This window comes from Ochotona princeps, chromosome 5 (genome assembly GCF_030435755.1).
Source record: "Ochotona princeps isolate mOchPri1 chromosome 5, mOchPri1.hap1, whole genome shotgun sequence".
Lineage (NCBI taxonomy): Eukaryota > Metazoa > Chordata > Mammalia > Lagomorpha > Ochotonidae > Ochotona > Ochotona princeps.
In genome coordinates, this window is record NC_080836.1 from 56,948,019 (window position 1) to 56,971,050 (window position 23,032).

General features: G+C 38.4%; 1 protein-coding gene across 2 annotated transcripts in view; it reads right to left on the reverse strand.

The window, feature by feature from the left end:
* Positions 1-23,032, reverse strand: part of PDE11A (phosphodiesterase 11A) — a 418,861-nt gene that overhangs the window by 75,878 nt on the left and 319,951 nt on the right. For both annotated transcript variants that reach the window (XM_004577021.3, XM_004577022.4), the window contains exons 11-13: positions 19,627-19,773; positions 19,285-19,392; positions 5,048-5,157 (exon numbers count right to left, since the gene is read on the reverse strand). In XM_004577021.3, the coding sequence (XP_004577078.2) occupies positions 5,048-5,157; positions 19,285-19,392; positions 19,627-19,773 (365 nt within the window). The remainder of the gene's footprint in view (positions 1-5,047; positions 5,158-19,284; positions 19,393-19,626; positions 19,774-23,032) is intronic.

Below are 23,032 nucleotides of genomic sequence, written 5' to 3' on the forward strand. Positions count from 1 at the left end.
AAAAATTAAGAATAAAATATGAAAATGCAAAGGTTCACTTATCAGAAAGGCTAAGAGAATAAATCAAAGTGTGCTCTAACTAAAGTCACACATTTTATTGTAGAGGCATTTTGCATTTTATATAGTAATTTGTCCCTTGTTAAATGTCTCCTATTTCTTTATAGCTTTATATATGAAAAAAAGGTAGCATATACCTTTCCACATAAAAACTAGTGCATTTAAATTCCATTTTCAAATCATTTGAAGGGCTGGAACGAGACTGTGAACCCTCTAAGACAGGGACTGTTGACCAAACTTCTCTATTTCTTTCACAATGTCCAGCAAAGGGCCTTGAACTGAGAAACAGTTAATTATTTGGGAATACAAAATGGAGAAAAGAACGTGAGATTTTTCCTTGGAATTTTCTAAACAACAGTATGCTTACTGAATAAATTCTATTCTAACCAGTGAAAAGATGATGCCTTCGTCATTCTGTAAATAAATCTCTTTCAGCACTCACAGTCAAAGGAAATTCTAACTAGCTTGGCCAATGGTGGCATTTGGTGTGTTCAAAAGTAATTTTATATAGGTTGATGCAGGGCATGTGGACGTCTTACATAGCTGGTAACCTGAGTATAAGAATAGTCACCTTGAGAAGACACAGCATGTTATCTCAGAACAGGCAGCTGTGATCATGTGATGTAAGGATGCAATAAAAATAAAATGTAAAAACAATGATTCAATACCTAGATAATTCAGTATGAAAGATGTTAAGTCTTATACAAGTGAACTGAGATTTGGGGATATCCAATATCCATTTTTGTAAAGCTAGAGTGTTCTAAGTATAATTGCTTGAGTCTTGTTTACTTCAACAATTTATAAGGTTCCAGGTCTTGAATTTCTGGATATAAAAATGCAGTTTAATTTTCTAGAGGTTTCAGAAATGGGAAGTTCACCAATATACCGGATGCTCAAAGGTCCAAAGAAGATGTCACAAAGTCAGAGAAGATAGCACAGGAGAGTAGTTAAAGAATGCATTCTGGAACCACATGTTTTAGTTTCAAATATCCCACAGCGGAATGGATGAATTTGAGAAAATTACTTATCTTCCTCTGGCTCAGTTTCCTTCTGTAAAATGGAGACAAACATATCAGCCCTACACAGACTTTGGCACGGGCTTGAGATGTAGTAAACAACAAACTGTTGTTGTCTTTGTCATAGGGATGGTAAGTCGCAAAGAATAGAAATATAGTACAGCCAGCTTCCCCAAGGGAAAGATTAGTTAAATTGTATAAAGAACTCTCAGGGAGACTAGTTACTACAAGTATAGCTTGATCTCCTATAGACAAAGATGAGAGCCAGGAATTCAAGTCTGCTTTTTCTCTTTCTCTTGGATTATACAGTCTCTCTGGTTCTTTCCATATAATTGTTTTATCTTTCTCTGTTGTCTAAGGGATAGTTTTCTGGTTTTGTTCCATTTATGTGGGATGTAGTCAGCATAGCTTTCCAAAAATAGCAGCCCCAGGAGCTCCCAGTCTCCGTGGATCTGAAGTGAGGATTGCAGCAGTTTGTATTCAATGTTATGGTAATACAACTCCAAATTTTGGAGAAGCAAAATCTAAATGGTCCAATTTTGATTTAGCTGTGTATTCTTGGTCCAAACAGCTCTTGGTCAATCAGCAAGAAGAATTTCTTTTTCCACTATGACACACAGGCTTTCTCTCTGGGGAGGAGCCACTGGTATCTGATTCCAAGTATTGTATATGTCGCTTTTAAAAGGTCCCACAAGATGCTCACTGTGGTTTTAAAGACAGTCTTACTGCATTTACGCCTTATTTCCTCATAAGTGATAGAATGGTGGAGTTCTGGTATGAGAGTTCTAGAGGAGGGTATGCTAATCATGATCTAATTGGTTTAATGGAGAGAGGAATCCTAAACAACCTAAAGAATGCAGTTACAAGAAGTCAACATAGGAGCTGTTAAAAGTCTATAATGAAAGCCTACACAGTTTGCACTTCAACAGATTAGTGGTCTTTGGTACAACATTAAGCACGGGCACCTACAAACTTCTCTTTTTAATAACCAAGAAAAAGTTATATTTGTTTAGGGGATTAGGGAACTTTATTGAAAGGTTATAATAAAATGTTTAAATAGAATCTCCATTCATGCATTTGTTATTCATCATTCAGCAAATATTCAGAATATATTTATTCAGCTCTTGGCACTGTTTATTTGTGGGTACAAAAGAAGAGGAGACACAGCTGTATGTAAGCAATGAAAATGGAAATGCACATTTAAAAAAAATATAGCATTACGTGGACATGAAAAATGGCAAGGAGAGATACAACAGGATAGGACTCTGTGAGTGGCACTTTTTGGAGAGCTAGAGGGAAAGAAGGAAAGGAAGGGCACTTCAGGGAAGGGAAGCAGCAGAGAGATGGGGGCCAGCACACCCCACCGACCTCTTCAAGAAGTTTCTTGTGTCTGGGGCACAGATGAAGAGTGAGTTGGAGTATGCTGGCGCTAGTGAGTGCTGGGCCAGAGAAATGTGAAAGAATCAAACTGGAGTAAGTGGGTCAGCTTTGTAAATTAGTCTAATTATTCTGGGATGCCAGTCAGACTAGAAGAGGAGATTTGGGCTGATGGCTAACAGCCATCCAGAAGTGATGCAAAATAGCAGTAATTACTGTACCAGTGCAGAAGCAGGGTTGGCTTTGAGGGGTCCCAAGAGGGAGTCTTGGTGACTTACAAATTTGTAGTGGTGTGATTAACTGGGATAGTGAATAAGAAAAGGAGAAACATGCCTTCAGGTGAAGGCTGATCAAGAGGTGACTACAGGACTTCAAACAGATGCCTCTCAAGCCACTGGAATACGTATTTGTGTATAATCTGAAAATTGTAGTTCAAATAAATGAATATGGGGCTCATCAGAAGATGGATGGAGGCCTTGCATGAAGAATTACAAAGAGCAGGAGAAGAACAAAGAGAGAGTATTACCAGTGAAGGTTTGGTCAAGCAAGGAGAGGTTGAAACAAACTAAGAAAGTTTCTAAGGATAGCTGAAACTCCTTTGTCTCTGACACAAGGCAAGAAAGAGAGGCAGGAAGGAGGGAGGATCAAAATATGTCTCAAGCAAGAAGGATCGAGAAAAGGGCAATGAAAAGTAAAGTAGCTGTGGGGTCATGGGTGACCTTACTGAAGGTGGCTCCTCTGGTAAGGTAGAGCTGGGAGTCACACATGAGGGCAGGAGGTATGGAAAGTTTAGACAAGGAACCGAGGCGGGTCTCCATGAAGCTTGACTAGCAAGAAAAAAAAGAAGAAGGACAGAAGCTGGAGAGAAGTGGGGATTCGGATGACTATTTCTGCAAAAGGAAGGGGAAATTCATGTTAATAGGATATTGAGCACCAGGAGACAGGAGGCAACTGACACAGGAGGCAGGGAGGAAGATTGATGGTTCAAGGGCTCAAGGTCACAGCCAGGAAGGGATCTAAGGCAGAGGTGGGTGGTTTATCCTTGGACAAGGGAAAGACAGCTTTTTCACTGAGACAGGAGGGAAGGAGGAAAGGATTGGGATGGCTAGATAAGTATGCAGCTGGCAGGGAAGAAATTGAGAGAGTTCTCGATTGATGGCCTCAATTTTCTCAGTGAAGTAGGAGGCAAGGTGATCTGTTGAGATGTGTGGGGGAGGTGGTGGAGCAGAAGGTGGTTTAGGGAGAGACAGTGTTCTGTGTATGTAACTGCTAACAGCAATGATGGACAGTGCTAGGTAGCAGCATAGAAAGATGGATGGGAGTACTAAGATACAGCAGAGTTGAGAGAACAGGTGTTTGGGTGTCTCAAATTCTCACAATTGTGGCATTCTTCTCCCAGAGCCTTCACAACACCAAGCAAAGTAGCACAAAGTTGAATGGTTAGACTGAATCATGACTAATGTTTTTCTATGTGAGTGTTATAAAAATTTAAGAGGCTCAAGAACTACAGAGTTGAAATGATAAGCTGCAGGATACAGCATAGTTAGAGAAGGACACAATATAAAAATTCATAAGCCAGTACACCAGGCACATACAAGGGCCTGGGACCCCAAGATCTCAATGGATAGGTATCTGGAGAATAAAGAGAAGTGAACTAAAAGGAACCTGTTGGCACATGGCTGACTATCAGACTTTAATTTGTAATAAGCAGAGGTTAATTTATGCAAGGGACTTTGAAATTAGTAATCTGATGCTTATGTTCTTTGAAATCTGTCATTTTAATCTCACCTTTTTATTAAAGCCTTCCTGAATCTCTACTCTTCCCACTCTCTGGCTCATTTTTTTTTCTTCAGTCTCTGATCTCCTATATGCTGACCAAGAGTGAAAAGAGCAAGAGAACCGTATGCTCACTGTTTGATCTTGGCATTTCCAGCACTCACAAACCACCAAGCAATGGCCAACTTGACCAGTACTGCTTGCTCAGGGACACCTTACTGTATCATGCTCTTCATGTGCATGGCAAATGGGTGCTTCAACATCCCTGTACTGTATTTATGCAATTTCCTTTTCTTTTTCTTTTCTTTTCTTTTTGTGGCAGTAGTAGATAAATGATGCAAAGACTATATTCCTTGGAGGTAGCTTTATTTCACTGCAGGTTCTACAACATCCAGTATTAAAGAATACTAGAAAAGACTGGAGCAGAAAGAAATATTTTGCATCATAAAAGTTCCTAGAACTGTTTTTATTTTAATGGTTATAAAAACGGATTTTGAGCGTGCAGGTGCAAGAAACCTGTAATGTCACATAGGCAAATATTGTGGGAGCAAAGATGTAGGCCCTTTAAAATTTGAGCTTTGTTATTTGAGGGAGGTCAACAGAGACAGACCAAATCAACAAGCATGACATGAAGGGCAAATTTGCAATTAAAAGAAGAATAGGGAATTATAAAGATGGATGGGCCCCATGACATGCACGCTCAAGCCTGCGTGGCCTTGGCCCCGATGCCAGAAATTAATGCTTTACTCTTTAGCATTCATCACCTTTGGCTCTGGAGAGAAAGGCAAATGCATTAAAATAACAACAATTAGAACACTTACTTAGCTTGGAAGGCATTGTTGGTTCCCCTGTGGTCGAGGTCATGACACAGGCATCCCACAATCACCGCTAAAATTTCCACCTCAGACAGAATCTCTTGAAACCCAGCAGTCTGGGAAGAAGGAGAAAATGGCAACAGTCACTACTCGGGTGGCGGAGGGCAGTGGAGCAGGTTAGTCCACTGCGCAGGAATCAGCTCTGTTTTCATACCCACATCATTTAAGGAAATGATTAACTGCCACCTCCTCAGCCTAGAGTGAGTTGAGTGGTCAGTTGCACAGCCTAAGGTTCCCACCATGATGAATTAGTTCGCTGTCACGGTGGCCTGTGCTACTTTGGTAGGACAAAGTTCAGACTATTTTCTTCCCTTTTCAGAGAGGAGCTGTACTCTGCAGATACAGTGACAGTTTGGCAAAGGCCCAGAGCAAAAAGGGTTCTGTTTTTCAACACTGTAATGGGGAAAGCACTGGGTTTCTCATAATAGGGAAAAAAGAGGGCTGTGGTTTTTGAATTGAATGCCATATCCACCAGATGCCATTCCAGGGAGAGCAGACAAAAGAAGGGGAAATTAAGCTTTTTTTTTAAAAAATGAAACACAACAAATCTAGAAGCTGTCTTACAAATGCCTTAACTCATGTCAGGTGGGGTGGGGTTTGTGCGTGCAGATGAAATCCACAGATATCAGGGCAGTGGAGGTCCAGGAAACAAGAATTTGGTAGAGGATTAAGCCACCCAGTATGAGGATCGAGTGGAGTATCCATTACTTGGAATTGCTTTTTTTTTTTTTTTCAATCCCATGGTAGTTTGCTTGCCAAATGTCTGTGTGATGGGATTTCTTCTGGAAGCAGTTTGATATAATCACGTACCCGGGGCAGCAACGGTTCTGAGGTTCCTGCTGGTCCTTTCATTAGTTCAGAAGAGAAAGTGCACCTCTGGGAAAGCAGGGCTATGCATTTTCTTGATCCAAAGCCTTGTTCTTAACAAGTCTCCCATTTCATTACTTATTAAAATCCTTATCATAGGGCAGGAGGAGGAGAGAGCTAGGGCTCAAGTTGCTTTACTCTTTTGTGTGTGTGTGTGTGTGTGTGTTTCCCTGCAAACCTTTATTACTGGCCAGTATCTGTGAGACATATCTCCTATGGAAATGAAATCTTTTTTTAATTAGTTTTGGTTTTAGTGCAGAAACTACTGAATAATAGGTTTCTGTGTTGGCAAGTCTACTTTTAAAAAATTGACCTGTACCTGCTGCTACTTCGAAATACATACTTGCACAATTTCATCTATATAGCAAGGGGAGCTATTAATAAATTATATGGGAGTATGAAATAGTCCATGTCAGAGCTTATGTGTACCCTCCATTTTAAGATTTGGAATTGGCTGTTGGTTGTGTTAAGACTACTTTATTTTGCTTAGCGTATCACCTGTGTTCATTATTTAAAAAGTCAAGTCACACTAAGAAACTGAGAAGTAGAAGCCAGAAGTTTTTCACTTTCCCTTTCTGATTCCCATGGGTATTCACTTTCCACTTTCCTTTTAACCTAAATGTATAGTTTCTATATTTCTATATGATATGCACATATTATTAGCACAAGTCCTTCCTGTGTAACCATATATTATCCTAAGAGTTTTACACCTGCTTCACTTATTTAATTCTCAGTAACAGTTGTACGAGTTAGGAACTATTATTAGCCTAGTTACAGGTGAGAAAACGGAGTCCCTTCCCGTAGCCAAGAACTCACAGCTAGTATGACAGGGCAGAGGAAGCTTCCAGGACACTTTCCCTAGAGTCAGTCCTTCAACACTGATGATGTCTAGTGGCAGGTGACTACAGTCTCCACAGTCCCAAGGCAATTCACGACAGAGCTTTACTGATGATCACCCTACAAATACTACTCAGTGCTGAGTCAACTAATATAGAATGAATGTTCCCTTCCATATGAGCTTTTTTTCATTTCGTATCCTGAACAACTCTGTAAAAAACAATTCTTACCACAAACTTAAAGAGGGACAAAAGTGTTAGACCTGTTACGGGCTCCTTCTCATCCTAGGACCGACCGCTTCCTGCATCCTTGCCATTTGGCCCGCATTCTCTGTGTGAGGACAGCTGCCCTTCTGGGCATCTTCTCGGCACCCTCTTTGGCATCATTCAGGTCCATTGCCTTTGCTCTTCTGTGGCTGATCTTCGGTCTCCTGCGTCCCATGCCTTTTCTCCTTCCTCACAGACACCCTCCTTTTGCAGGAGCACATCTATCAGGCTTCACCAGGAAGGGTGTGCAGTGTTTAATGCCTAGGGAGTTCATTGCTTTGGAAGTTTTGCATGACTAGAAAAAGTCTTTATTTTCATTTCCAATTACCAGCTAGCAAAGTAATTCTAGGTTGAAACACTTAACTTAGAATATGAAAGGATGGCTCTGTTGCTTCCTTGCCTTAGAAAAGAGCATATTATTCTGTTTTTTATAACTTTGAATATTACTTAATTTTCCTTTAAAATATCTTCTCTACTGCTAGAGAATTAGCAATTTCACTCAGATGTACTTTTCAATTTGGGACTTTCTCTTAATTTGCATTGTAGCATAATCTGGGCGCTCACCTTCTTGGTAGGAGATTCACTTCATCTTTAAAAATTTTTTGTTTCATTTTAATGAATGCCAATGTGTCAGACATTGGAATGCTTGTATTTACTTTCTTATTTCTCATCTCTTCTTGCTCATTTTCCCATATGGACTTTCTCACTTACTTTGCTGGACTATTATTTTTAATTTATAAGCATTTTCAAATGTACTTCTCCTTGTGCAACAGTATGCTGTCTTTCTGTCATGGAAATAGTATCTTGTCTTCTTTTCCTGAAGATTTTAATTTTAAGAATGTTTACTTACAGTGGGCACCTCCTTCCTGGGTTGCCACTCTATCTGGTGAGCATGAGAACCAGGCCAGAGGCAGGCATGGCTACACAAGAGTTGTACCCATTTGCAGGTGTGTGGACTGGATAGTGGGGCTGATTGTGTTGAACTTAAGCCTCAGTGCCAATTGACATGTATGTGAGCTGAATGGGATGTGGGACAGACTGGACCAGTCTGCCGTACATACTGGAAAGTATGGGAACAGGGCAGGGGGAAAGCCTGGTGAGGTTTATTGTGGGTCACTCTGAGTAGGATGCAGCTCCCACTGGTTTGTGTGAGGGCTGAATTTGCAGTGGGCAGGATTAGGATGGGCTCCAGCACCCATTGGTTTGTGTAGAAGACGGGGCTGGAGGCAGAACTGACCCAGAAATTGCAACCAGCAGCATATGCATAGGCCGATAGAGGCGACAGACTGTGTCTGACAACAACATTTTAGGACCAATACCATGATTCATATCTTACAACTGCAGAAACTAACAACTGGAGAAGTAAAATGTGAAACAGCTCTTGGATAGGAAGACTGAATCAAATACAATCTGTTTGATTCCAAAACTAGTGCATGCAATCACCAGCCTCATGCTTTTTCGTTGTTGTTTAGAAAAAAGAAAATATGGAAACAACAACAACAACAACAACAAAAATGTTCACTTAGGTCTAGCAATCTTTAAAATTTTTCCATATTCACTCTGTGTGCAAATATTATAAATACTCACATGTATACAATTCTTCTCAAAAGCAGGCATATTAATATTACATAATGTGCGATTCATGACAAGGATCATAAAACAAGGAAAGAGGGTGTAGTGTTACATTAAAGGTATAGTTCAGTGAGTACAACATTTGCAACTATGCATATCTAACAATATGACACGAGCATACTCTTTATATGTTAACTTCCTCACATGAAAGAAAACATTTGAAATTTGCCTTTTTGTGTGAGGAGCACCACCTAGGCTGGTTCCATATCTTTGCTATTATGAACTAGGCTATAATGACAGTTTTTCTGAAATTTGCTTCTGTCCGCTGAATTGCCTAATCCCCCAAACTCTCTCTCTCTCTCTCTCTCTCTCTCTTTTTTTTTTTTGTCCAATGTCTGATTATCTTCGGTGGCCTGGCCATGTAAAAGAAAGATAAGGTATGACAAAACGAATCATATCATAATGGGGTTGGGAGTCTATAGTTTGCTGGGTCATACCCACAGGCTGGCCTTGACATCCCCAGACAAGAGAACTGAAGCTTCCCACTAATGAGGACATGGAATTTCAATTTATCCTTTTATTTTCTGCATGTATCTAACCTTTCTTTTCCTTTGCAGATGTTTCCAAGCCGGGGGTTCAGTTTTTCCAACAATACTATGGTTACTGCCTAAATTGGGGTGGAAGTAACTCTCAAACTACATAAAGAGGGAAAGGGGTGTGGGGACTCAACTATTTTCATCACTGTCTCATCTCATCCCATCTCCTCCTGTATTTGTGATATCTGAAGCTTCCAGCTCCTAAGCCTTGATAGGGTCTGGGGTGTGTGGTTTCCTTCTCTACTTTCTCACTCAGGACTGTGCCCTTCTTTGCTCAGTTATGAACAATTTTCCATGTGCAACTTTCATTTGTTGTGATTCCATGAAAGGTAGAATTTTCACCCATTTATTACTCTTTGCTACTTGAGTTTTTTTTTTTTTTTTTTAAAGAAGAGGGAGTGTAAGTATCTTTTTTGTGTTCTCTCTTTTCACCTTTACAAGTCTACTTTTCTGAGTTTGGTCTTGCAGATGCAAAGTAGATCTGAGGGAGAAAACGAATATTTAGTGCATTGGGTAAGTCTCACTTTGGATGCCTGTATCCTGGTCAGAATGTCTGGCTGGAGAGCCAGCTCCTCTGTTCCTGATCTAGCTACCGGCAGCAGGTGGTGGCTTGAGTACTTGGGTATCTACAACTAATATGGAGACATTGGTTGAGTCCGGGGCTCCTGATTTCAGTCTGGCCCAATTCATTTGGAGAGCCTACCAGCAGAATGGAGATCTGTCTCTCAAATAAAATAAAAATAAGTATCTTAAAATTCTTTTAAAAACCCAAGTATAAGATAATTATCCATGATCCTGTGGAAGTAAGTGCTACAAATAATGACACTGCAATGAAATACAGAGAAGTGTGGCTTGTAAAAATAATGATGATGACAAGGTGATCTGACTGGCACTTTAACTCAAAGTTAACATTAAGTGCCATCTAATAAACTCAAATCACAACCTCAAATGATTTTTTAAGCTACCCATTCTGTAGTAGGACAGAACATATTTTGCTATAATTTTCTACACAGCCACTTTCTTCTCATCTTGGAAATCCAAATCCACTGTCTGGTTTGTAAACTATGTGTATTGTGGATACTTTTGAGAATTTGATGAAACCCATGAAGTCTCTTCCTAGACATTTTTTTTCTCAAATTTTATGATGGTCAAAGACCACAGAGCCTATCCCTGAATCCAGGAGTAAAGAATCCTTAAAGAATGGCACATATAAGAGTCATAGGAGACATATTTTCCTCTCCTGACTTGTGATACCTGAATTACTGAAGCAGTGCCTGTCTCCTGACTGTGATTTAAAGCTGCCTGGTAAATGGCTTCTGAGAACTGTCAAGCCTGAAAAGTGTCCACCTGCCACTAAGTGTCCATATACTCCTCCTCTAACCTCATCCATCTTCCTTCAAGCCCTATCTATTCAGACCTACATGTACCCATATGGAGTGGAAAAAGTCATCTGTCTGCTGATGACAATCTAACTTTCAAAAGGGAGCAGCAAGAAAGCAAAAAAAAAAAAAAAAGTATATTTTAATGCACTGATCCCATTCTAGACTCTGGTTTATTCTTTTTATCTTCAAATATTATCTCTTTTTGTTCTCTATCCAATAATTATTTAGGTTAATATGTCTTCTTATATTTCTTCACAGTTCAAAAATGTAAGCACTGAATACAATATATAAGTAAAGAGAAAGTTAAGACACAAGAAAGCATCTTCAAAAAGTTCATGGAAGAACTTTTATATTTTATATTATAATATTACAAAAAACTATACATGGATTTCCATTTTTTACACTAAAATAAATTTATCTCTTAATTTTATTTTCTAAAAATTTACAGCATCTTCCTATATACATATGTTTATGTGTATGAAATCATTTTTTGTTTTAAGGATAATGTTCCAACTTGGAGCAGCACAGTGACATTCTGGGAAGTACCCATTCTTTTTTTTTTTTTAGGAGCTACTGTTCATAGCATTAAGCATTTATTTCATGCCAGACATTATACGTGAAGAAGAGGGTAATGATCCTGGCTCATGCTGTATATGTAGTCTGATCACACCTGGAGCCAACCAGAACAGTGCACAGAATTTTCAATCCTTTCTTTTTAAAAGATTTGGTCCTTTCTTATTTGGAAGGTAGAGTTACAGAGAGGGGGTGAAACAGTAGCCCAAGGTCAGCACTGATTCCAGTGTTGAGGGTCAGAGGAGTAGGAGTTATGTTTGAGTTCCATGCACGTTTACAGTAAGCACAGCCTGTTTCTTTTTGAGACTCTATTTCGTTGATTTCAGCATAGGACAACAATCTCTCAACACATAAATCCAAAAGGTAGGCTGATGGCTACTGCATTGTTCAGTAGGCTTCAAGGTAATGCTTTTAGCCAGAGGAATTTCTTAGGCTTCTGGGTAGAAGTGGAAGTGCCTGCCAGAAGTACTTCGGAGTACATTATACTATTCAATGCCACATCATAAAAGTATCTTTGGAGTTAGTGTAAGGTGGAAGTACAATGGAGAGAAGAGCAGATTTTTCATAATCCTCCTCTGGGGGCCGGGGGAGACTCACTGCACAAATAACAATGTCAAGATTTAGTGGTCACTCCCTTGGTGTTTATATCAGTGTCTGCCAGTATTTGGATTTGCTGAGCTGAGAAAAAAAGGCACCCTAGCCCCATTTTGAGGTCTAGTGAGCAGAAACTATCCAGCAGAAACTCTCCAGACCAACACCCAGCACTGACATATTTACATGTTTTCCTTTGCCAGGGTACACAGCACAACACTTGTAGTTCATCTCATTTCTGACGGGAGTCCAACAGTTTTGACTGAATTTGCTTCTCTTTCTTCTCAAGATGAATGCAGCCAAATATTGATTTGACATTAATTAAATATTGATTTAAGTCTACAATCATCCTTTTCTTACCAAGCTCAGAGTTGGTAGTTTACACTGAAATGATTTTTGCAACCAGAAACTTCTAAAGACAATTAATATTCAAATATAAAACAAGTTGATATCAAATAATATCACAAATACTCATCCACAGACATCTCAGAAAGGCAAGGCAGGAAATCTCAGGGGCATGTATGGTATAATGTATGTGTAAATAGATGTTGGAGACAAAAATTGTAAAATCTGGATTGAATGATTTTGTATAACTTTATTTTAACCCTTCCAAGAATTCATATTTATTTATTTGAAAGGTAGACATGGGGGGGGTGTATGGGGAATGGAGGGAGACAGAGAGAGATAATGAACTCTCTCATCTACTGGATCACTCTCCAAATATCCATTAATAGCTACTGCTGGACCACACTGAAGTTGGGAACCAGGTGACCCATGTGGGTGACAATGATCCAACTATCTGAGCAATACCTGCTGCCTCCTATGGAATGCATAGGCAGGAAACCGTAAATGGGAGTAGAGCTGGAATTCCAATCCAGACCCTCTAATTTGGGATGTGGACACCCCACGTGGAATTTTACAAGAAATGCCGGATGCCATACCCAATATTTAATTTTAAATTGATTTTTCAAGCCCATTCACTGATTGTCTAACTGCAAGAATCATCTGTGTTTTGCTGATCTTGTTGCCACTGTTTCTACATGTAGAGTTTTGTTTTGGTTTCCTGGTGTTAGAGCATTTCAAGGTAAACCTTTGGCATCTATTAACGCTTTATTTCATTCTCAACAAGTACTGAGATGGTTAGAAAAAAATGGTTAATCTATTTGTGATCTTATTTTTTAGTTAAGTGGGCAAAAGGATGGACAAATAGTATAGGAAAATTTTCAGATAAAAAAACTTTAATAAGACTCAGAAATTATGTGTCAATCAAAAGTAAAACAAACACACGAAAGACGAAGACTGAGGTCCCTACTTAAACTTAGATATCACAATAAATAGCTGCTTATACGTAGCACACATATTGCATTAAAAAAGAAAAAGAATATGTGATTCTTACGGGCTTAGTTTTCAATAATAAGAATGTATGTGCTTTATATTTCTTTTGAGGATAAGGATGGTATTTTTGTACATATTTAGACATATACTTTACCTTTTATTTCTGATAAGTTATTAGACAACTGAATATAATATAGCACATAGGCTGTGAGCACAGAAAATGAAGATTATTCTGTGTATATTAATTGCACAAAAGGCCAGACATCTCAAGGTGCCTTGAGGGGCAAGGTTGGTGAATTTCAGTGCTATGAGACCTCTCTAATTTTTATCAGCCATCATTGAACCCAAATTAAATGGGAGATACCTAGAGAATTTAAAAATTTTAAGAAACTCCCAACTTAACACTTTCAGGTGCCAGTTTCAGCCCCAAGAAGGTGCCACCAGGAAGCAGGCACCGTGGAAAATGGAGGCTGTGATAAACGACCATGGCTCTGTGGCTGTCTCCCTGACCTGGAGGATTGGGCTGGTGTCATAAAACACAAGGAGACAGATTAAGCAGTTTACCAACACCATAAAAACTGCCAGAATAAATTCAGTTTAATCAAAAATCCTATATTGTAACCAGGCAACCCTGGACCCCGAACCACACACATTGCCTTACAAGTCTGTGTCTGTGAACAAGAGCTTGTCCTTTCTCTGTGACGCCAGCCATGATGATGCTCAGACACTTTCACAATTACCATGTCCTGAAAAAATACCCAGCTCTGGCTGATGGTGCAGGAGGATTTATATTCACTAGAAAGGGAATGACCCACAGCTCATGAATGGCAGCGCTTAAAGTGAGTTATGGAGGGAAGTCTCCTGTGAGCGGAAATGGATTGGATTATCCTGCTGCCCAAGTGCATGTTTGGTGATTAGCACACCAGGCTCTTAGTCATGTATGGCTTTGCCTTTTTTCTTTTACAAAATAAATGTAGATAAAGGGAATGTCAGCCAGATGCATGGAGTGCCTAACTGGGGCTCTGAGAGGTAGGCAGAGAGAATGATAGAAACCACTTTAAATATAATTTAAGCATAATATTCAAATTGATTGGTTCCATGGCTAATTTATAGTGCCTTGATATTCTGCCAAAACGCTAAAAGTTAACTCCTTTCCTAAATTGAAAATTTGCCATCTTTTGCATTATATCAACTTCAGGGTTACATAATTTGTTTTCCTAGCAAGCAGATTTTATTGTTATGATCATTCTGCCATTTATTTTAAAGTAAATGTAACTAAACCCCTTGTATTGATAGGGAAATGCAGTATAAAAATGATGTTTGGTGACCACAAACATGGTTACAGTTTCTTTTATTGTCAGTTATGATATGAAGCAGGGCATCTAGATCTCTTTGTATGCCCTGATGTTGCAATTTACAAAGGAATTTGATTTCTGTAAAGATTAGGATTCTAGTTATTGAGTGAAAATACGTGATACAAAAATTCCATCAATTTTGTCTTTCTTGTGGGGGCTGGGGATGGGGAGAAGAAAAAGGTCCCCATTGTTCTTCTAATATCTCCTTCCAGAAGAAATCTTGTATCTCAGAAATCAAGGACTTCCCTGCCAACTGCAGACTGTGGCTGGCACATTATCCCCAAGTTATGAACAGGATGGATCTTGCCATAAATGTCCCTTCTGCTCTCTGGTTTGAATGATCAGTAAAATGGCTTGGCTTATCTCCGAAAATAACCCTGCTGACAACACAAATACGGATTTAAGCATCCTCTCTCTGCATTGAAGATTTAAGAAGCCCCCATTAAATGTCAGGGGATATCACTGTGTTTGCTGTGATACTTGGTTATTATCAGTGTATAACTGCAATTCCCCATGAGCACCACGCGCCAGTACCACCATAAATTTTAATGGGATCATGTGCTCGTCTCTTTTCATATCCAGTGAATTCTGCAAGATCATAATATTCTATATGAACCCTGGCTGAACCTTGGTGTGATAGGAAGGAAGAACAAGATTTCTAACAAGTGATAGTTGCTCTTCATTTTATAGTTGTTGATTTTGTCAAAGTGGACGCGGAACAGTATGGTAGCTTGGATAATAACACCCTGAACTAAATTCACACATTCAATTAACCTTGATTGCGCCCCCACTGGATGCAGGAGAGGCCCAAAGTGCTAATGAGTGCATTTACTGGATAGTAAAATCCTTAAGGAAAGCTTCCTTCTTCCCTGCCCTTGGAAAATCTGTCTCAGAACACATATGTCATTTATAAAACCCAAAATGTCTTTGCAAACTGGGCACAACTACATGTCCTTTATTCTATAAAATCCCAACAAAGTCCAGTTGTTTCCTGTGTCTGATTGTATCATTTATGTGAGAAATATGTTTATCACCTTTCATTATGTATTTGCTTAGTGGAGTATTTGTTCTACAAGCTTCTATAAGAAAAGAGAATTTATATAACTGCCAATGATTTGAAGCTTTTTTTTTTGTTTGTTTTAACCATAAAGAATAGCTAGCAGTTTATATGGTGTTTATTGGGGAAATTCCAAGTATGCGTTTGGTAAATCTTAATTATCTAAATATCTCTTTAAAAGTCAAAGATAACATTGACATTATGGTTTTATAAATTTAAACTGTCAGGCCAGAGACACAGAATAAATTAAGTCATTAATGAAGATCTTAGTGAACTAAACATCCAGTATCTAATATCAATTATTGATCCTACACAGCAGTTTTTTTTTAATTTGTTCAAGAAACAAAACTGCTTTGTTACTTATTCAAAATGTAATTCTGAGTCAATAAGCAAATTTTCAGTGTGTGAAATGATTTTAGGGTCAAAGGTAAGAAGATGGTGCCTATATTTCTAATTTGTTTGTCCTGTTGTATGTGAATTGCCAACTTTGTTCAGCAGTGACACATGCCTAGGGAGCTACCCATTTTCAGACAATGCGCTTAGGAAAATACAGGATCCCAGATTAAAGGTTGTACAGCACAGACAGCAAGTAGGCAAGCACGAAGCAACTGGTTCCTCCCGAGAGGAGGGGCTCTTTTGCTGGTGTTTGCTGGTGTGTCACATTCAGGGAGAACATTTATTTTGCGGGGTAGAGTATCTCCTTTACCCTTTCAAGGAAGGCTGGAAAGGCTTGCCCTGCCTGCTCCCCCATTTCTTTCCTAGCAAATAACTCAGAAACTTTGCCTTGGAGCGCCATCTAGAGGAATTTTCAGCACATATCTGCTATGTTTGGCTTTGTGTCCCTGTTTGAATCCAGGGATTGGTATATGCTGAATTTCTTTTTCTCTGGATTAGAAAATTTCTAACATATCACATGGAAATAGAGTATGAGATCACTTGAGTGTAAATGGAACCACTGATGAGATTAAAACAATGAAAGACTAACGAACTACAGGCATTTCAGAATTATTAACACCTATCCAGCTGAAATAAGTTTTGTGTCTTAGGATGAAGTTCTATTTCAGAAATTGGAATTAATGAGTAAATTAAATTCACCTTTGTCTACATTATTCAAGTAATCTCTGTAATAACTTTTTCAATTAAAAATTATAATTAACCATATCATTCATGATCAAGTTGTAGAAGATGCTCATGTTAAGAACAAGCAAAAGTCGATATTTAGTTGATATTTTCAACCTAAGGTAACTCCCACTTATTTAATGAACAGGGAATAATCATTTTCCCAGAGGTGGCTATACAATTACATGTGAGGAAGAAAAGTAATATTTATTAATATTCTTCCAAAGTCATGTTTTAATTTTGCAATTTTGCCCATTCCCTCTTCTAGAACAGTAGTAGCAGTAAATTCTTGTCTATTTGCACTAGCATGAATACATAAACAGTTTTCTCTAACAGTGATACTCACCAAATTTGCTGAACACATTTGTAAAAACAATCAAACTTTTGAAATACCTGGACCATAGAGTATTCTCATTGCTTTGGTCTTGCTTCAGATTTCTACTTTTATCAGTTTTACAGGAAGTATGGAAGTTGTCCAAATTACGGAAACCTGTACTAATGAAAAATGAATATATATTTCCCAAACACTCTTAAGTGTCTACACTTACTCTGTCTCCTTTGCTAGCTTCCTCATCCCTCTGATTTTAAGACTTGTCATAGAAACCTGTCTCTTACTTTGACATTGTTAACATACAATGTCATGCTCATTCTTTTTCCCTTGTTGAACACATTTCCCACTTGCTCATAATTCACAAAATCCATAGTGTCTCCAAAAACAACCAGCACCCAGGAAAACATTTCTTAATTGTTATGGAAAACCAAAATTAAGGGTTTATTTTTCCCCCAAGCATATTGACACCTGAACAGTTAAAGTTTGTCTTCATGACATCTTAGTTTTGTGGGCAACAGAAAGACAGGATTGGTCCAGTTTTTCCAGGCCAGTCTGTCTGTTGGAAACTCAAAATACAAGAACCTGAGTATAAAATGAAGACATCTGGGTCTCATCTTCTTACACCACATATGCATTTACTTCAACTCAAGCCCATGTAACTTGGAAACCAACCAAGTGCATGACAGAGTACAAGGTTCTAGTGGGGTCCCTCCGTAAGTAGGTGTTCAAGCAAACAAGTGAATGTTCTTGGAGGAATGAGAAATTATCTCTTGGGGGTGATTCCATGTAGTAGTATATTAAGCCTCTCCCTGTGCTGCTGGTATCCCATAACGGTACTGGTTTAAGTCCTGGCCACTCCACTTCCAATCCAGATCCCTGCTTATTGCTTGGAAAAGCAGTGATAGACGGCTCCAGTCCTAGGTATCCTGTACCAACAAGGGAAACCCAGAAGAAGCTCTAGCTCCTGGCTTCAGACCAGCCCAGCTCCATCCATTAGGGCCATTTAGGGGAATGAACCAGCAGATGGACGATTTCTTTCTCTCCCTGTCTTTCCTTCTCTCTCTGTAAAATCTACCTTTCAAATAAAAACAAACAAACAAATAAACCTTCTTTTAAAAAAGAAGGCATCTCATCCTTCAAATAGCTACCTTAATAGGAGAATGAGAGATTTGTTACTTAAAACACAATATGATGTGTTGTACTAGAGACAGTGCTGAGAAAGAAATGATTATTGATGCCAGAGAGAGAAGGGAATACTTTTTAGCAAAGAAGATACTAGATCAATGGCTTAAAAGATGAGAACAATTTTAATAGGCTGAGAACAATTTTAATAGGCTGAGAACAGGGAAGAGATTTTTATGAGGAAGAAACACAATAGTCTTTGTTCAACTGGATCAAAAGAAAATGTATTTTCACTTGGAATTCTTGATATTGTGCTTAAATTTTTTGCTGGGTGCAAAGATATTTGTGTCATGAGATACACAGGACAGATACATATATATGAATATAATACACACACACACACACACACACACACACACAGGCCAAGGAAACTAATACATTTGAGCCAAAAAACATTTTACTTGATGATAGCTTAACAATTTAGGCAGAAATAAGGCCAAACCAAGCCTTATTTCTTGCCAGCAAATGGGGAGGAACAGCGGATTGTGTTTCAATCTTTGCTACAAATGTTTGATTTCAGATTTAATTCCAAGGCTTACCTCTTGGCTGGCTGGCCAAGCTATCCCTGCAACACAGATTGGTCACCATCACTGAGTTATGGCTCCTGGGGAAGGGGATTGCAGCCCAGAGAGTCCCTAAACTCTGAGGTATTTATACCTACCCCCTTCCTCCTTCCGAGATCTCCTTGAATACTCTTCCAAACAGGTGTTCTCTTTAGATTCTTACGCTTCCATGCATAATGCTCACACCTCCCTACTCTGGCTTTCCAGCAAGCCAGTGAGTCTTATCCAGTGATCCGTCTTATTGTTCCTCTCCATTTCCTTTGCAAAAAAGATTACTTGGAAAGTCCATACATTTTTTTTTTTTTTGGTAAAAAGTACCAATTTACTAAGCCAAAGCTTGCTAAGAGGCTCCACTCATCTTTCTATGGCTACAACTGCCTCAAGGTGTCAATGATTTTCAGATACTGTTGTTATCAAATATAGGCTTCCATAACCAAGTCTGAAAAGACATAAAATCACCATATGGCAAATTTTCAGAGAAACGGAAATGCCAAAAGGAAAGTCTATAAGTCCACATGCATGGAACATGATTTCCCACCATCACTGACTGTACTTACAGTTAGCATGGCAAACATCAGCTGGCACACATTGAAGGCATGCCTCCAGTTGTGGTACAGAACCATTCTATAATTCTTCCTCACAGTCAAAAGCCACCTGCACAGTGTCTGGAATGGGAACAGAGGAGGATGGGTCAGGTGGTTGGAGCATGACCTCATGCCTGAATAGTCCATAGGGATCAAAGTGCTTCCACAAACTTCTCTTCTGATTCTCACATTCATCCTGTGAGGTAGGTGAGGAAGAGATGTTCATTTCTCCTATGTATCTGGAAAATCTGAAATTGAGCATTACTAACACATTTTCTCAGGTGTACTCCTCAGATCACCCAAGACAGATCTTACCTCATAATCAATTTTGAATTTCTGTACCATCCCCAGCTCCATGAACATTCGGAGGGCAGCCGTGATCATGGCATCGACATCAAGGGAAAAATCATCAAAGTGAATGTCATCAATGGCCAGTTCTGACACCAGGGGGATGTTGGCTGCCTACAAAAGTAGAAGACACAAGTCAGGCCAAGTTCACCAGCCCTTGCAAACCCCTCGTCCTCTTCACCTCTCCAGCTTATCAGAAGTGCACATATTTTAGGTCTGACCTCTACTTACACCCTGATATATACTCCAAGCTGTAAATGTCTTTTGTTTCTGAACCACAAATGCCCCAAGCAGATGAAGTTGGTGAGGGAGGAGGGGAGGGAGGACAAGTCTATTTGAAGACAAAATATACAGAAGAGATCTAGTTTACAGAGTTTAGAGTGCAGCACCAACTAGTTTACTGGAACCATGGCCATGCCACATATTCTGGTGCATATTACAAAGCACCAAATGCAAGAAACAGCTGGGCAGCCAGCAGCTGTGAATTTTAATTGCTACAGTTCAGGAATATACTCTTTGCCTGTTTCTTGTGTCCTACCGTTCTTCATTACACATATGCTCTGAACCTTTCAAAAGGATAGAACGAATTAGACAGTGCATCTCTGTTGTGAAGTATGTTTTCTTAATAAAATAGAGATGTATGGATGGGTTTGAATGGACAGTAAAAGCATATGTTTCATTGAAAGAATACATTTGACTATATCATTTAGTTTCATTCTATATAAAGCATCACAAAGTTACAGTTCTGATCATACACACAAAGAGTTTTCAATGTGCCCAGGTTAAGCAGCAGCTGTCAGTCTGTTGTCTCACACAGGTTATAAAGGGAGGAAAACAAAATCTTTGGAAATCATGTGTATGCTGATTTGAGTTTACTGGTAATGTTGTTTGAGCCATTTTTTGTTAAGAGTAATTTATATTTTTACATGTTCAGTCATTATATATTCATGTTTATAGTCTATTCACTGAGTATCAATTGCCCAGGGAGCAATTTATCCACTGGAACTACTTTGGTTGGGCAATTAAACCCAACCCTAGCCTTGCTAAGCAGTCCAGAAACCACAAAATCAATCCTTCCTTCCCAGCTCTGTGCTCCTCCATGGGAGTTTACATCCTTAGACTAAAGTACAAATATTTTTATTTCCCCTACAACATGGAGGAAGAATGAACAAATATATAAACTGCAGGACAACAAACCTTCTATTGCAAAAATTGTTTATTTCCATTAAAACTTAATAACTTACCCAATAAATCATCTTAATACATTAACATGCTTGTAGACTCTAGTTCCTTGGGATTATAAAGATAAGGACTATGAAATTCAAACATGGTGGTAAAAATTGTTTGTTTTTGCTTAGTTATCCTTTCTCAGAGTTTGTGTTCTTAAGGAATCATTTTACTTTTTAAATGTTACACATTTTTTTTTAAGTTCTTTTTTTTTTATATATTTATTATTTAACTTCAGTAATAAATGTTACACATTTTAAAACAAAGTCACAAATGCAAATAATCTAAAGTAAGGCTAATTACATGTACATTTCAGAACTTTTGATATCAAAATTTTCCCTTCTTGAGAAACAACCACTTTAAAATCATCTTAGAAATTTAAAAATATTTTATGTATTTATCTTAGAGATATACAGAGAAGACATGGTGTTTCCATCTGCTAGTTCACTCTTGAAATGTTCACAACAGCCAGGCCAGGACTGGGCTTGGTCAAAGCTCGGGGTAAAGGACTCAGTTTTGATATCCTGCACGGTGACAGGGACCAAAGTACTGGAGCTGTCACTTGCCACCTCCCAGGGTGCATCTCAGCAGGAAGCTGGAAATGGGAGTCAAGTGGGGACATGAAGCCAGGCACACTGACATGGGATGACAGCACCTCTAGTGGTTCTTAATCGTTATGCCAAATGCCTGTTCAGGTAATTTACACACACACACACACACACATCTGTCAAAATAAGATGTCCACAATGCTTATTTCTGGATTGTTTTCTCTTTTAAACATTGTCTATTAGTTTATCACCATTGTAGGTGAAGACTAAGCTTCTGTACACTGCATTTCCCAAACACTGCTACCCACTGCTACCTTATTTACTGATCATTTCAATTGCCTAACTTGTGTGCTTTGTTTACATTAATATTTAGAAGTTATGTTTTTTTAAATAATACATATTTATTAAAAATTCAAATACAGAAATAAAAGCACAATATCCCACCCAGTATACAGACAGCCACATAAATCCCCTTCCCTCTAATCCCATTCCCCAGAGGTTATCACTGTGAACAAGTTAAAGTATATCCTTTGAAACATTTTCCTTTGTATATACAAGTATATATAAACACACATAAATGCACTTTTGTCTTTTTACAAAAATGAAGTCATGTAAATGTACATATTAATCTTCAACTTCTATCTTCATTCATTCAATATTCAGAAAATTCACAACAAATCTGATTATCAGTCCTCTTGGGTTCGTTTTCCATTATATAAAATTCATATTCAAGCATCAATTACAAAACTCTTGATAATATACTTCCTGCCATCTTTGAGTCTCATCTCTAACCACTCTAGTATGAAAAGACTGGAACATAAATTACCTTAAATTCTTCCTGAAACAAAGGCAGTACAATCAAACAAACAAACAAACTAGGAACACACTCTGTCATTCCTAGATTTTGGCCTTTTCACTTTGTGTTACATTCTGCCTGGACTTTTCCATCTGGCAAGTCCCTAATTCTTCCAACAATCAGCTTAAAAATGATCCCTAGAAGACAAGACTTCCCAACTTTTTTCAAGACATAATCTAGAAGTTATGTTGTTATAATAGTGTATCAGATATTCATAGGTGAGTCGTAGAATTCGCTATGAAAATTTTTCTCTGACTGCAGTTTGTATTCTGCAGTTTGTAAGTATGTTCTTTAATATGTCCTTAGTTTTCTGTGTACTCATCATTATTTTAATCCCTACATTTTTTACCAGTTGTTTAAGTCTCCTTTGAAGACATTCAGATGCTTGGAGAATTCATAAATTGTTGTTTCTGAGACCTTTGCCCTTTAAGTTTTAATTTTAGTATTTAATTTAATTTTTAGAATTGCTAACTTCTACTCCATTTGATGTGTATTTTCCATCACTTTCGCTCTGTGTGTGCCTTCTTCTCTTTCTTTTGTTTCTACACTTCCATTCTTTGTCTTTTCTGGATTCTCCATGTGTTTCAGTGAGTTAGTTTCTCTTAATCTTCAAGATAAATTTGTGAGAACTTGCAGTGTGAAATTTTTTTTATTTTCACATTATTATTATTATTACTTTGTATTATTATATTTTGTTTGTCTAGATATAGGCTTCTGGAAGTCATTCAAGTAAAATTTCAAA